This window comes from Mytilus galloprovincialis, chromosome 6 (genome assembly GCF_965363235.1).
Source record: "Mytilus galloprovincialis chromosome 6, xbMytGall1.hap1.1, whole genome shotgun sequence".
NCBI classification, from domain to species: domain Eukaryota; kingdom Metazoa; phylum Mollusca; class Bivalvia; order Mytilida; family Mytilidae; genus Mytilus; species Mytilus galloprovincialis.
The window spans coordinates 43,569,680-43,586,431 of NC_134843.1; the positions used below are offsets into that span (position 1 = coordinate 43,569,680).

General features: G+C 29.4%; 1 protein-coding gene and 1 long non-coding RNA gene across 3 annotated transcripts in view; one reads left to right on the forward strand and one right to left on the reverse strand.

Annotated features, from left to right (window-relative positions):
- Positions 1 to 256: 256 nt before the first annotated feature.
- Positions 257 to 16,752, reverse strand: part of LOC143079654 (uncharacterized) — a 37,701-nt gene continuing 21,205 nt past the window's right edge. The window contains exon 2 of the long non-coding RNA XR_012979455.1: positions 257 to 1,361. This is a non-coding gene — a long non-coding RNA (uncharacterized LOC143079654). The remainder of the gene's footprint in view (positions 1,362 to 16,752) is intronic.
- The window catches only part of LOC143079653 (sal-like protein 1), a 39,211-nt gene continuing 28,883 nt past the window's right edge, over positions 6,425 to 16,752 (forward strand). Inside the window, exon 1 of one of the 2 annotated variants that reach the window (XM_076255114.1) lies at positions 6,425 to 6,592. In XM_076255114.1, coding sequence (XP_076111229.1) covers positions 6,520 to 6,592 — 73 coding nt within the window. In that variant the 5' untranslated portion in view covers positions 6,425 to 6,519. The remainder of the gene's footprint in view (positions 6,593 to 16,752) is intronic. The other variant, XM_076255113.1, reaches the window with a different exon arrangement.

Consider the following 16,752-nt stretch of genomic DNA (forward strand, 5'->3'; position numbering starts at 1 on the left):
GAACCCCTCCTTTTTAGAATGGCTGGATCCGCCCCTGCACATACAACTTTTTGCCATAAGAGAAATAGGTTAACAACTTGTGAGAATTAGATATCGCTTAATATCAACTCTCGTTATTTAATTTCAATAATAATAAACTCATAACTCGAGTTGATATCAATCGATATCTAATTCTCACTCCTTATGAAACCTATAAGTATCAGTATCAATATAAATATAAATATAATATGTTCATAGATATACACAAAATACAGCACAGAATGACATGATCTTGTTCAATGCCTAGAATAAACTACATAAAACTTCAATACAGTAGAACAAAATAAACATTCAATCTAAATCCAGAACGTATTTGGTAAGTGGTATGATGTATTCAGCAATAGACTATTAACCTCGTTTTGATACTCGCAGCGACGCTGAAGTGGTCAGATTATTATGTTTTCATTAGGTCCGTGATTCTTTTTTGCATATTTTGCGTAACTATGCCATTCTTTGATATATTTACATACTTGTCTGACATCTGTAATATTTACTTAATTACATTATTTCATAATCCAGTGTTCGGAGGTAGTTTTGGATTATATTGGAGTATATAATTATGATATGTCTGCCAATCTTTACATGTGCATTCTCTGCAACATTTATATGTCTCTCTGTTTTATTTTTTTCTATGTTGGTGGATTTTGGAATAACCTTCACCAATTGGGGACTGAGTATCTTTCCAACATAAATATACTATATAAAGATGTGGTAAAGGTTCTTATACGTTGCAATATCAAGGTATACTCTGCAAGGGTTTTTGAGAGAGCCATGGTGTAGTGGTTAGTGCATCGGACTACTTTCACAAAGGTTCCTGGTTCGATTCCCGTCTGGGATGAAAATTTCAGGGACTTAATTTTCGGCTCTCCCTTGACACCATTTGCGAGTATGGTCTTGAGGAAACGATGATAGTCCGTCGAAGGGGGACGATAAATGACTGACCCGTGTTAAGAGAGATCCATATCTCTTGCACGTTAAAGACACCCTTGTAGATTTCGAAAAAGAGCAGGCTAATGCCGCTACAAGGCAGCACTCGCACCCGCAAAGTGGAAAGGGATTAATATAAGTTGAAAAACTTGTTTCCCAATCCACTTTTAATAAATATGTTTAAACTAAACTAATGGTTTTTGGGAGTCCAATTGGAAACTTCATATCATAGATTTTACTATGTCCAAGGGAGCATCATAAGTAATGGTCCTCGTGCTTTCCTCGTCTTCATGATTGTAAATTGGAAGAATGACAACGTGGTGATGCACTGGGCGGTGATTTTACAAACACATGCCAGGAATGATGTTTAAATTAAATGCATTTCACCAAAGTGTCTGAAAAAAAAACGGAAGAAATAATAACTTGTATAAATTGAAAAAGAAAAGTGGACATCAATGTATGCTTATGATATTTTCAGCCTCAGAAGGGAAACAACTGCTGCTGATAAATTCCATTTGCCAATTACGTATAGATACTATTATACCAAAACCTTTATAATAATTATGGTCGTGATTTCGGTATTTTCCAATAAAACTGAATGTTAAATGATGAACGACAAGTTCTGATGACAAAGTAAATTGATGTGATCAAGCAATTATTTCATTTTCATAAAACATTTTCTGTCCATTAATAGAAAGACATTTTGTCAATTTAAGTCGTTGTCAAGTAATCTTTGATCTGAAGCTGGTAGAAACACGAGTAACGAGTTATAGTATGATGTATGAAGCTCTTTACGTGCTTTTATTGGAATTTCCTTAAAATTATTGCAATATCATAAAAACCTTATGGAGACAACCGGAAAGTCGCTTCTTGATTTTATTACACAAAATAAAGATAATTCAACTTTTTCCAGAGATGAAGCAAATTCTTTCTTCGTTCTGCGAGTAATTTCATATTGGGCCATTTCCCGTCGAGTATAAAGTGTCATTAAATATGGGGGAATAAATACTGTTTGTGATGACTTCTCTTATTCAAGAAAAAGGCATATATTGTAGTTTCAATTTTAGTTTGTCACAAACTTGTTTTGAGGTCGCATATAAAATTACTTAAACCTATCATTTTATAAAAGCATTTCTATATACAAAAGAATACAAATATATAGCACTTCAAATACATGATAATAAATTAGTACGAAAACTCTATATTATAGTTCTCATAAGAAAATAGGTGGAATTAGATATACATAAATCACAAGAAAATCCGATGATGTTACACTCATATATAACATTAAAGAAAGAACGTTTGAAAGTTTATATTATATGAAGCTTGATGATAAATGGTTCAGGTCTATAAATATCGTTTTTATACTTAGTTTCTTATATAATTTGTACCCTCTGTTGCAGTATTCCTGTTGCGAACAGCATCTTGCGTCTATCTGCTTGAACAATATATCATTTGAAATTATGATTTGAATGAAAAGATGAAAGAGAACTTTTTTGTAAAGCACTGCAATATTTTTCAGTTTTATTGTTTAAGCTTTGCAGTTAGTATCGCTGGACGAATCTTAATAACAGTTTGACATCATCATCATCATCATCATCTTAACGTTTTGAAACTTTGTATATGGTAAATGGTTAAAGCTTGCTCCTTTCAAAACTTTGGCTGGGCATTTTTCATCATAGCATCAGCATTGTAAAATCACAACTCTGGCAGGTCTTTGAATATCATATATACATTTCCAACAATGTGATTTACGTGAATGTATAGCCATTCTATATATAGATAGCTACAGTTAATGTTGTTTGAAGGACGTTAACAAACACAATGGAACATTGCATTATAAATGAAGCATGATTTCCATCCAAATACCAAAATATACCTTTTACCTTGACACAAGCATTATACATATTTAAAATGTGGTTTTGCCTAATTTTGTCTCCATGATAGTTATTTAGCTAAGAATAAAAAGAGACAGATCCCCGTACTTCTTTTAACAATGAAGAACCTCTCTTTTGTCAAAAGGTAATCTAGGACCCCCGTTAGATGCATGTTTCATAATTATTTATTTTATTTTCATTGATGCTCGAGGCTAAAGTATTTGGGGGTTCAAAATCGAAAGCAAACTTTGAAGGCCCATTATAAGAAATGTTGAAGGAGGGAAGGTGTTATCCAAAGAGAAATAAAAAAAAAAAAGATTATCAATTGTAACTTAGCGTGGGCACATTGGAAACTGATTAACCGTATTTTACAAACTAGAAAACTATAATAAATGATTGATTTTTATGGATTGAAAACTGAAGTTAAAGCATTATCTGTTTAAACTAATATCATTTTAGCACGAAACTGGTAACTGGTCGAGTGATATTACTCCAAAGCACTTAGTCTTTTATAAGGCAGAGCCAGTTATAAAAACCAAAAGGGAGGAGGGTGGACATTCTATTCTTAATGTAAAATTAACAGACAGATTCAGTTAAATTCGTGTTTGTTGAAAAATTTTATTTCCGTCGTTTTTCGTACTTTTTCGTGGCCTTTGTCCGTTGGTTTCCGACTTGTGCGTTCGAATATGCCGTTGTTATATTCGTCTCTCTTTTTCTATCAAATATTTTACTTTCTTTTATGATATATTCGTAATGACATAGACCCGGCACTTGCGCTGTCTTGACGCCAGTATATATATTTAAACGTTGAAACCCAGTTTACATTTTGCCTCCCCTGTCCAATTGAGAAAATAGTTTGTAGAGTTGTCGCGAGTAACACATATGTACAAAAAAAATTAACGAAAGATTAATGAGAAATTAAGTGAAATTGTAATGTAAGATTTTGTTAAAACTGAACATGGTACTATTGAGACTGCATCACACCTCTGTTTCGTGAAACCTGCGGATCAGTAAGAAAAGAACCTATTCATGTAATATCCCAAACATTCATTGGTTGGTAAGCGATCGTGTGATTAAGAAAATATAAACTGAACTCGGCCTTTTGACTCGAGCAATATTTTTTTAATCCATCAACTTCTTTGAAAGGATAAGCAAAAGTATGCTTTAAAACAAATATAACACGAACCACAATTATCATGGTACGTACACGAAAGCTTGTTCCTCTGTATTAAGAACGAATGTTTGATTTCCAACGTTGGTGTGGGAGTGTAGGAGCATATGAGAAATATCCTGGACTGGTAAGAGCTGAGAGTAAGTATCCATACGTAGCAAAGATGAAACTGATATAGCAATCCGTTTACCCCCCCCCCCCCCAAAAAAAAAAAACCACCGCCCCCCCGGATATCAAATGGCCATCAACTTCAGCAACTTATAAAGTTTGTTTAACAGTTTCTAGTGTTCTTTTCCTTTATTCATAATCTTACAAGTAGAGGTACAGAACCTGCATACTGATGTTACTATAAGACAGGGTGACGTATCAAATAGATAACAGAAAGAAATTAAACTGAAGTTATAAACAACTTCATTAAAAAAAATAATCTCAGAGGATGCAAATGAGGTTCCATGCCCCAAAAGGTCCGTTTTTTTGGAGACATTTTTTATGGCCATCAGACTGTTTGGTTACATGCGTGTTTGCATATAAAAATATGGATATTCAGTCCAGGTTTGACTCCTGATTATTACAGGAATTTACTGATGCCAGTATTTTCGTTTGAACAAAAGTCTTCAAAACAATTAAATAGAAATTGTTTAGTTTCGATATATCCAAAAATAATACATGAAATTTAGTTTTTTCAAATCCCAATGCTTATCTATATTAATATTTTTTTTTTGCCCTCCCTTTTGTTTGAAAATAAGTTGGAGGGGCAAACAAATGGGGTTGCAAGGGTGGTTGCTAGCATGTGTGTCAAAAAAATGAAAACTGCTGATAAGACACGAAAGGGACTGAAAAATTATAGATATATACGTGCATATTTAATTTCATTAATTTAATTAATTACCATCATCAACTTTATGACATCAAATGTTTGCTCTGCAGTCATATAACAACGGCTGGTCCTTTACAACAAATGTTTTTAGATTTTGGCGTGGGTGGTTGTTAACATGTATTTTATGAAGAAATTAATGAATTTAGATTGCACGAATCTGCATCAAACGATATAATAATAATAAATTTTGTGTGAATCATATATTTTGTTATATATCCTTCTAGCAGGGGCGAAAATGTTTTATATTCATTAATAATTTCTTTTGCTTAGTTAATATTACATAAAAAAAAATTATAATCATTTTCGTTTATGATTTTAAATTGTTGTCAGGAATCAAAAAGTAATTTTGTAAATTATTTTTTTTACGAAATGTTATCACAAGCGCTGAGTAATTCTTGCGAGGTTGACAATCGTTGCTTGAATTGGATTATCTGAAAAACAAACAGCTTTTTAGATTAGCGCGTTTGAGTTAATGTCATCTAAGTTAGTAATCAAATAAGAAAGGTTCTTTCACAAAACTCAATTGTTTGACATTCTTCAGAAATAATAACTAATAATTATGTCACATCCGACAATTAAAAAACATATAAACCCTGAGGATATTTTCACACTAGAATATCATTTATCTAAAAATCAATAATTGTTCATTAAATAATCATTTGTAGTCTTAAAGTCTTGGAAATGTAATTAAGGCGCATCTTTGTCGGTAAAAAGAGCTCTCCCGTTCTTTAATCTAATTATAAATAAAGTTTTAAAGATAGGCCGTTATTTTAGCACTTGCTGACAAAACATTCATATTCCAAATAGCAAAGGCTAATTTCTGTAAGTTAAAATTCATTTCAATTAATTAGCAAAACCATCTGAGACCATTTTTTTTAAAAGGAAGGTGGGTTTAATGTTAAAATATGGATGAGGAAGAAATTCCCTTTAATAGAACAATTTTTTATATATTTGAGACATTTGATTTAACATGCAATATGAAAATTAATATCATAACTAATATTAACATTAATTTGACATGCAATCCCCTGCACTTGCAAATAATGTAATAACTATTTCTTCGTTTAAAACTCCGCGTTAAATGAGACTAAAACGAACAAAAAAACATAGCAGGTAATAAGTTGTAATTTAAAAAATAAAATTACATAATTTAAACCATTTATAGTTAGAATAATATTTATATATAAATATCATTTATTTTGTAACGACAATTCAGCTAATATGATTGTCGCTATGAAAATGCCTGAAGGTTTTAATTATACAAATTTATCATACTATCGCATGTAATTTCTTTTGTTTGTTTACTTACTTAAATACATTTAAATTATTATATAATTGTAGATTTTAAATAATGTCCAATATACCATTTGTTTATTTAAACAATCATCAGATATTATAACGAAGAACCTGCGCATTGAAAGTCACTCAGCTATTACATTTTACTGATTTACTCATCTCATGTTCCCGAATCTCTTTATTTCAAAACCAATCAAAAACGTTGTTTCTATTTTATTATCATAATCTTCAATGTATCGATAATCATATTTTCTGACATGCGCAAATGAGATGCAGTAATCAGAAAAATAACTAGAGAAACTTTGTCATTTGTTTCTTACTTTTCTTAAAGAATGTCACGGCGTAAACAGACAAAGCCGAGACATATCGAAACGGAATCTGAAATTGCCTCCTTAATCCAGAATGGTAAGTTCATTGATAAAAAGGGAATACACACGAGAAAAGACGGAATACACAACTTGTTTCAAATGACAGGTGATCGGAGTGATTACATTTCATCCAGATTCCTTAGGGAGGTTTAAATTCAACTTGGGTCAATAATTTAATTTCATTTGGAAGCAAGCAGGCGAACGGTAATGTATTACATTTAGTTTTTCTTTATTTACAAATACTCCTTTATTGCGGCTTGTTTACCTATTTTAAAAAGTCCGCGAAATTTACACCCGACTTGGTCTTAGCACGTGGGGATTAACAGACTACATTCATCGAGAGCTCAGCGAACGGTAAAGTAGTATTTTGTTATTTCTTAATTATAGGTGCTAAACTTAATTAATTGTGGCTAATGATTATCAGTTTTATTACAATAATTATTTTAACAGGAGTGTATATAAGGTGTCATGCATAAGTTACATTTGACAAGTACGGAAGAAAACGAGGAGATTTTAGATTAAAAAAAAAACCTCTTTGAATCTTAAGATGACGGGACAATGTTTATTTAATATTTGATTGAAATATATTTCGTACTTTCACTTAAGATTTACTATTGACTAGGCATGCTTAGGTAACTGTTATACATGGGAATGCATTAATCTCTTTATAGAATTATACAAATTTATAAAGCAATTGTTGATAAAAGGAATATTAATATTTATTGATACAGTGTCTCGTTTAATGTAGCATATACAAACATTTGATATTAGGTACAAATATTAAGATTTTCTTTTCATTTGATAAGAAATTAAGCAAATCATGCACAATTTTGCTTTTCATCTGTATTTGATATGAACGTAGTATTTATAATTACTTAAAAACCTAGACATAAAAAAGGAGTAGGTTCGCTAGTATTGAACCTGTATGAAAAAGTTACAATATTGATCTAGCTTAATACAGAACACCTGAAATATTAAAAACCTTTTGTAAAAGATTGCAAGATTTATGAAATAATAAAAAGATCGTCCCAGTGCTTAAATAAAATTTTGAGTCCTCTTTTCGTGGACTTAAGGATGAAGGAATCATGTTGAAAACTGGGTGAGAAGTATTAGAAATTTAAACAAATGGGTCCTTAAGATTATTATAAATCATAAACTAATTCATATCAATATCCGCTAGGTATGTAATATTTCTAAAGAAAACTAAGAAAATTTGATAACTTTGTATTGAAAGGGAAAATTGATAAGACTATTTAATGCCTCTTCTTAAGAAATTGTGGAGTTTTTCTCAGTGACGACACACTCAGGGTTGCTACCTGGATCAAGGAAATTGCTATTTATTTCATTTAGTTATATATTTCATGTAGTAATTGACAATTTTTAGATAAGGGTGTAATTTACCCAAAGGGAAGCATGTCAAACAAGCTAATCCAACAAATTCTTTTTGATTATTTCTGTATCTACAGTTCTGAAAGGGGGGATAAAAAATGTGAGAAAAGGCCCTAAGGATCATGTTATCTATACAAAATAATTAGATATAATTATCATCTAGATGATATTTACTTTGTAATTGATCTCATACTTGTGAAATGTACAATGTACATGATCTTTAGAAATTGTCAATTTCATGAAATAAAATGAAATTGACAAATATTTATATTTTTATTGTTTGATTTTTATCATATTTGCATTGAGCATTGTTGCCAATTTTAATACAAAGATAACAATGTCATACTTTGGTGTACACAATTATTCAAAAACATGAACATTGTCATTATTTATTTACTATGTGTGAGCAAGAAAATTTAAGTGGTTGAATCTGAAATATTTTTTTTGGTAATTGGTAAGGTTGGAATTGGAGTCAATTGTTATTTTATACTTTTGATAATGGAAGTTGGATATTAACAAGTTTTCAAACCAATTTTGTTAGAAATAGATGACAAGCTAAGATAGATATTGAGATGGGCAGTCAGATATGAAATGATAGATATGCGAAATTGACATTTTAGACAGAAAGAAACTATACAAACAGCTGTTAAGCTGATGATTTTCAGAAAAATTTTGACAGACTATTTAGCAACATTTGCTAAATTGGCAGTTCTGAGTTTGTTAAGAAAATCATAACAAAAATGTTGGCATCATGACTCAAACAAATAGATATTTTTTTGTATGCTGATATTATCTGCATTCTTAAAATAAAAATATTTGTTATTTTAAATCAGCTGTTATGGTTCAAAATAATAAATGTACAAATTGTAAAGATATCTTATGAAGATAAGTATGAAAATTTATTGAAATGATAAATGTCACTTTGACTTTCTTTGTTTTTTTAATCACATATTTGTTTAAAAGAAATGGGAAGAATAAAATTCAAAACATGCAGGGAAAAAAACAATAAATACTTATGTCACAAATAATGATGCAATTATCATTTTTCATATCATCTTAGCGTAAATAAATAATTTTTCAAAAGTCAGATTCACCTGTCTTCGTTTCTTCAATGGATTTCAAATGTCTGGAAATCTAGTTAAATTTTAACTCCAATTAGGTTTTGTTCAATTTGAAATTGAAGTTTAATTTATTTAAAGTCTTAAAGTGCAGAAACATTGCCAAGTGAATTTAGTGCTTCACAGACGACTAATTAATTCATTTCTGTTGCATTTTACAACAAAGACACCACCAATTGTTAAAAAGGAGCTAAAACATAGTGTGGGGATTTAGAAAACATGAGATCATTATTGCCTTATTGACCAAATGTATCCCACACAGTATACATACATGTATATGACTATGGGGAAATAAAATTGTAGTTGCTATATTTTGAAATTCATCCTATAAAATCTTGGAATGATGTTTGATTTTTTTGAAGATGATACCAAGAAGTATAGACTTCATCCCATTAAATAAATATTTGAAGTTATATATGTGTTTGAAGGGAAAGAATTAAAGAGAGGACATTGTATAAAAGTTTACAAAGGAAGTGTTGTAATCTAAGATTAAAAGCATTACAAGGTTGATATCAAAACTTTAATGGAAAATTGCAATATCACATTTTTGACAAATTGAAACAAACTCCAATTAACAGCTCATGGAGCAAAAATTTTGGGCAAGGCATCCGTTTATGAAAATTTATGTAAACAAATCTTAAGATCACTAGGAACAAGCTGATGAAGAAGTCGACATTAATGTACATAATTTTATCTGCCAAAATATTTTGTCTTATGACATTCTGTATATGTTTATAAGTATCGGGACAACTAGTGATAAAAGTAGAAAGTTATCCAAGCAAGTACTGTTGATATTACCTATATAGTAATGGATACAAATTAGACAATTTGTATGTAGTTTGTAATACTATGATGTTTAAAAGAGTTTTTGATAGGGTTAATTTATAAGTAAATAGAGAGTGTTTTCTTACTAAGTTTGCATGTATCACAGCTTAGGTAGCCACTTTAATAGAAAAATATAACTATTGAAGTTTATATCTTAAAGGCCCAGTGTTTTAAGTATGAAAATAGAAATAGAAAAATTGAGGTTTAACAAAACTATCTGAGTATTGATTATTTCAAGTTGAGTAGCTTTTTTGTTGCACATGTTTCTTTTAGTATTAATTTGTACTTGCCATATTTATTACACTATTTCTTCATCACAAGTTGGTTTTTTTTCTGTTTTTTTTTTTTGTGCAAAATCTTGGAAGTTAAGAAATTGTTTGAATGACACTCAATTGAAACTGTCAAGTTTTGCATGGTGTTCCCAATCATCTTTGTCAGTAATTACTCAAATCTGAGATAAAAAGTACTTGATAATCTTAATTTGACAATTTATAAGTAAATTTTATAGGACTAAAGTGTGCTTTATAGTCTGAGAAAAATATTTTTTTGACAGGATACAAAACTGGAAAATGTCAATGATTTTGATTCTTAACGACATATGGGTGTATGTTCATTCTTGTAGATTTTCAAACTTTTTTTTTTATTTAAAGTTGTGATACCAGTTGGTATTTTATATAATAACTAAAATACAATAACAAAAATACAATTAAGTCCATATTAGCAAAGTATAACTAATTCCCCTTTGAAATCATTTACTTTGAAGCAGCTGGAGTGATTTCCAGACAGAAATTAATAATTTGCTACTTTTTCATTGACAGGCCAAAGAAAAGGCATAAACTTTTGCAGGTATCCTTGTGTCTAGAAACAGGCTGATGGTCGCTGGGTAACTTATGTTTTTATAAGTTTTGATTTATGCTGACAATATTGATATTCACCAAAATAAAATAACTTTTGCATTTGGGTTAACATTTTAACTTTTGTTTGCTCATGAGTTATGTCTGAGCGATAAGATATGATGTTAAGTACATTTTCAATAGCATGGATTGAAAAAATTAATCAACTGAATTTGTCTGCATATATTCATTTAAATGATTGATAGAGAAATTTAAAAACTTTGAAATTAACACTTTAATGGTTTGATTGTTATTGGATTTTGTTGGTTTTAACTTTTTTCACCACATTTAATTTATTGCTATTTGATAATTGTTTAAAATTTTGTTGGTTTGTTTAATATCTTCATTTGTATCAATGGCAATTTATCAGCGAACAAGATGCTAAATGGATAAACCAATATTAAATGTAGTTTTTATATTTTTAATTAATTAAATACTATTTATATATATAATATAATATATCCTTATAAAAAGATACATGTACACATCTCAGATTACGAGTTTTTATATGGAAATGGTTTAATATCAATTCTTTTTTCATTCACATTTTTAGATGTATTCATTCATTCATTGTATAGCTCTTTTAATGCTCTTAACCATCTTTCTGTCTTAGCTTGATATATATCTGCTTTAGTTGCCAATGATTTAACCTGAACAGTTCGTCTTCAAATGAGAAAACATTTGCCCAAAAAACTTGATTTAGCAGAATAAATGATCTGGGAACATTTACCACTGGTTATTGGGTAGCCCCACTTGATTTCATTAAAAAAAACCAACCCCCTGCAAACAGGTACAATAATTGACTTACCAAGCAAATATTCAGAAACTAATCTTCTTTAAACATTAGATTTAAAACATGACTATATTTTCTTTTGATTGAAGCAACAATTTTTCTGTATAAACTTTTTATTGAAGTTGATTTTTTTTCGATTTACACATGTTTCATTTAAAGCAAAAAAAATAATGTAATTTTTTTGTCAAATGTGGGGGCTACAGTAAAGAATAAATGGGAAGTGCTGACCTTTTCCTGCTCAATTATGTTTCATGATTCACTGAATGAAAGAAACCCATTCCCAAAAATCTGTTTTAAATGACATTGAACATGTTTAAAATCATCTGTGTGGCCACATTGACACACCTTCATGACAGACCACAGTGACCTATGTCCACCCTGGGTAAAATAATTAATGTCTCTTTAAAATATCATTTAAAATGATTCATATTTCTTGTTTAATGCCTTCACAGACAATAAATGGCCAGTTAACATGGTTAAAATGTAGGTGTTATTTAAAAATTGGATATATAAAATGACCATGATTCATCAGTTTCAATAGAAAAGGATGGCCAAAAAATAATAAGGTTCAACAATTTCAATTTTGACATCTATTATCAATTTTTAAAGTCCAAATAATTGGGGGTTCATCAAGGAGCCATGCTTCAACATTATCATTTTTTGCATACATGACTGATTAAGAAATTCATCCTCTTCCTCATGTAGTAGTTTAAAAATCTTGAATGAAAGCAGTTAATTTTGTTAGTTTAGCAAATTTTCAAGAATAAGATTATAATCTTTAAATTCCTTCCATGAAGAAGTTGCAATTGTAGGTACATTACAAAGACAAAAGTATTCTAAAATCCTCTTAATAAGATAATATCCAGAATCAAAATTTACTGGATTTTAATTTTTCTTGAATAATAAAAGTGGTAATCTAAATTCCTTTGAAATACCAAATATTTATGTAAAACAAATTAAATGAGATATAAAATTTTTAATGTTTACCTTAGTTTAGGCCCCAAGGATAAAAAAGAATTATTACAACAGCATATAGGTGGTCATCTATAGAAATTGCCTGGACACAATGGTTTATGGTGGAATTAGCACACATCTATGACATCTTAAATTATTTCTCTGTAGGGATTCTGTCCATATTGCTTTTATATAAAAATGGTCATTAAAATGGACATGAGATATTTTGAATATAATAGCCAAAAACATCACCTTTGTCAAATTAGAGAATGGAAGACTTCCTGCTTAATTGTAAGAAACATAATTTATGCTCTGTACTGACATTGTGAAAAAAAATTGCATAATATTCTACACAATAAATTGAAAAGAAGAGAAATTATTGTGGGAGAAAATAACTGGGATTATAAATTAATGTTGGCATTGAAATCTGGACATTAAAAACTTGTCACAGTGGACAATGGTCAAATGTGTCATTTAAATAAATTAAAATGCCATTACAATGTTATCATACCCATCAAATAATAATTGCATCAAAGTTTGCTATTATTACAGGGATAATTTCTCAAATCAATTTAATTTTAAGATTTCCATGATAACTCTCTGTCTCAACCTCACAAGACGATGTAACGGGTAACCCATCTGCAGGTGCTGTGCCCCTTCAAATGCATCCTCAAGTCATTGACATAGGATCTTTTTCATTGGTTAGTTTGAATTTATTTAAGCATTTTATTCAAATGATAATCTTTGATACATTCAATTTGCAGTGCATTGGCCTTTGATAAGGGGAATTAACTCTTAAATTGTTTTTGCTTTTTTAAAATATCTTTCAAAAATACTTTTAAAATTTGTCATATGGGATTAATTTAAGACGCATATTTTTGTATCTATGAAAACTTCAAGTACATTTTAGATATATTTTTGTAAAAGTTCAAACATTTCTGAAAGCTTGACATTTCAACAAAGACTATAATAATTTATATGGCAAGCGATTAAGTGGTGCACCTAGATGAAGGAGACAAATACCCACACCAGGAACCCTTTGTGGCCAACAATAGTGAGATTAATTTTGCAAAGCTTGAGATATGTATTATAGAAACATGAATGATATATATTGGTATATTTTAAGTATTGGCAATTTATTAGGAAAATGTAACTAGGAACGAAAGGGACGACCAGGTGAAAATATTGAATAGGTTTATCACTAATCGTCATAAATAAGTCAAGCAGAAGGATCGATGGCATTTTGAATATTTCTCCCTAAATGCTTTTGTCAACAGTTTCAATTAAATTATATATGTATGATATTGATGCAAGTTTATGAGTGGAAATATGCATGAACATGTTTCTTTCACCTCATATTTTAATGTCGCGAAGGAATAATGTGGTATATCAAACTGAAGGCAGTTAAATTGCTAATCGTTTCTTCAGTGCATGTTCATATATTATTCAACAGATTGAATTAAATATCACACGATTTAAACTTTAATATTCTAAATTACATAATGCAACAAAATTTAATCAAAATTTTATTAAACTTTGCAAATTGAGGCATGCAACAAATATCATAGAGGGATTAAAGATATTAGATATTTTCCATATACTATTAGATTCAAATTTAATATGAGTTATGAATTATTGAATCAGAAAGTAATTAAAAACAGTAACAAGAAACTCAAATTTTATGGGAAAATTGTGAAATGACATGTAGTTTACAACGAAATTCTTTTCTATATTAAAACAAACATTAAAATGTTTGTAATTACGTTTTATTGATGTTTCTTTACAACATTTTAAAAATAAAGGTATGTCCTATGGGTAAAGGCTTTGTCAAGTAATTGCCAAAAGTTTACATTTCTTATTAATCATGATGTAACATACCAATTTTTATTTCGAATTATGTAAGGAGAAAGCTTTATCCTTGAATATCAGACCAGAGAAAATTTTTATTATTGGAAGATTATCTGGACTTTTTGTTTACCCAAGATATCTGATAATGACAAAAATGTTTCAATTGTCAGAAATAACTTGATCAGTGACAAGGTGACAATATCATTCAGAAATAGGAGAAAAAAGAACACAGGAATTTTGTCAATTTTTTGCCAGGTAAATTAATTCAGGTGTTTATTTGACAGGTAATTTATGTGTTTTTTGACAGGTTACACTAAGTCTCTACATTTTACAAAATTCTGTGACTTTTATTTGAAGGGGAGATAACTCTGAAAACTAATTGAATAGTAATTGAATTAGAAAGATGGAATTCCTACATTTTCACTTCATTAAAAATAAATTAATACTTACACTGTTTAAAATTTGCTTTTGTAATTTCAATTTGTATTGATGTATCAATTTGTATGAATTTTAATATACAGATGTGTGTAAGTTTGTAGTTTTCATAAAAGAATGTGTGTTCTGAATGGAACTCAGTAGGCTTTATCTTAACAGTGTCCATAAGAGAAATCACTCTATTGGTAAGCAATAGAAACAACAGCTATGTAAAATTGATTATTTGGAAACTTTTATGGGACAATAACTTTGTATTGTTTGTGCATCAATAAATGTGCATGAAATTTGAATTTTCAGCAAAATGACTCATTAAACAGCGATTATGAAATGTTTCTTTGATATCAAATTATGAATATAAATTGATCGATAACAGGCAAAATGAATTGGTAAGATTGATATGAAATTGCAACTTAAGGTGTATAACAATAAAATATTCAATATGGTACACTTGTTCAGACTTTTATTTGTAAATTTAGCTTACATAAACAGGCTTTATGGAGAAATTAAAATTTCATATTGTAACTTATAAACATCAAAGGGTGAGAGTTAATATAATGGCCTTAGAACTTATGCTTGATTTTCGCTAATCTAAACAAAATAAAACGATAAGTGTTAATATTTCACAATATCCACAGATATTTTACATATGTGCCAGGTTTCACAGGAAGGACAATAACACTTTTTCATTTTCTTTGATTTTTGAGGAAGTAAACAATTAAAAGCTAGGGGGGAATGTTTGATTTCAGATTTCAAGGTTCTCATTCTTTGATTTATGAATTTATTCTGACTTTAAAAATGTTTTATAGTTGAAGATTCACTTGACAAATTTTAAATTTTGTGAACAGTTCTTTTATGACATATTCAAACTATGAATTACTGACTTGTACATTTATTTCATAAATGCCTCAGACATTTATTATTGTAATTATTTGATTCCCAGGATCTTTGAAGAACAATGTTCTGTAGATGAAACATTGGTAACAGGTTGCATTTGATGTTCATGCATAAAATAGTATCAGCATCTTCCCACATCATAATAGGCATATATTTCATTGTTACAAGGCTATCAAAGTCATTACTAAAATTTCTTGCTTCCATATTAACTTCCTGAAATTATGTTTCAAAGACTGGCATGAAACAACTTAGATTCTTGGAGTAATTGTTGCAGTTATCTCAATATGATGATATTTAAACAAAAACTCTACCTCACAAGTAGCTTGTCATATCTTGCACATTATTAAATGCAGTACTTGTCATGATTGATTTAAAGGGAGGTTAAGTTATTCTGCGATGCATATTTTTCTCAGGGTCCGAACATTGGTCCATGTACTGGTTGACTTTAGAATGTCTTTTGGTTTGGAAGGAATTTTATTTGCACAGAATGCGCTGATGAGTAAATGTTCTGCCCTTATTGACTTATTTTAGTTTTTTATTCCTTTCATCTGTAGTATATTATAGTTAAGATATATTGTTTGTTTGACATTTAATTTCTAAGGCCATTTTCTTCAAAATATTGTAGTAAAGTTCTTGTCTGAACCTTTAAATAAATCCTTAGTGCAGACTTCCCCATTGTTGAGTACTTTTAGACTTTGGTTTAGTTTATTGTATTAAAATTGTCATTTTTATTAACCTGTTTGTGTTATAAATTTCAAAGTTCTAACAAATATATACCATACATTTGCAGTAAAATAGATTTTAGTCACACCTAAACTGATACAAGAAACCTAAGAACCCAGTGTGTGGTCTGACATTCATGTCATAATGTTCAAAACAATCAAATATAAGTATTTTAATTATTAACTTTAAATTTAAATGTGATTAACTCATAGATGTTTATCTGATCTTGATAAATTTATGATTATGAGTCAAATCAGTCCCTGAGAGATTGTTAAAATAATGAATAATTCGCTGATGAATTTAACTTTGTGACCCCCAATTTGTG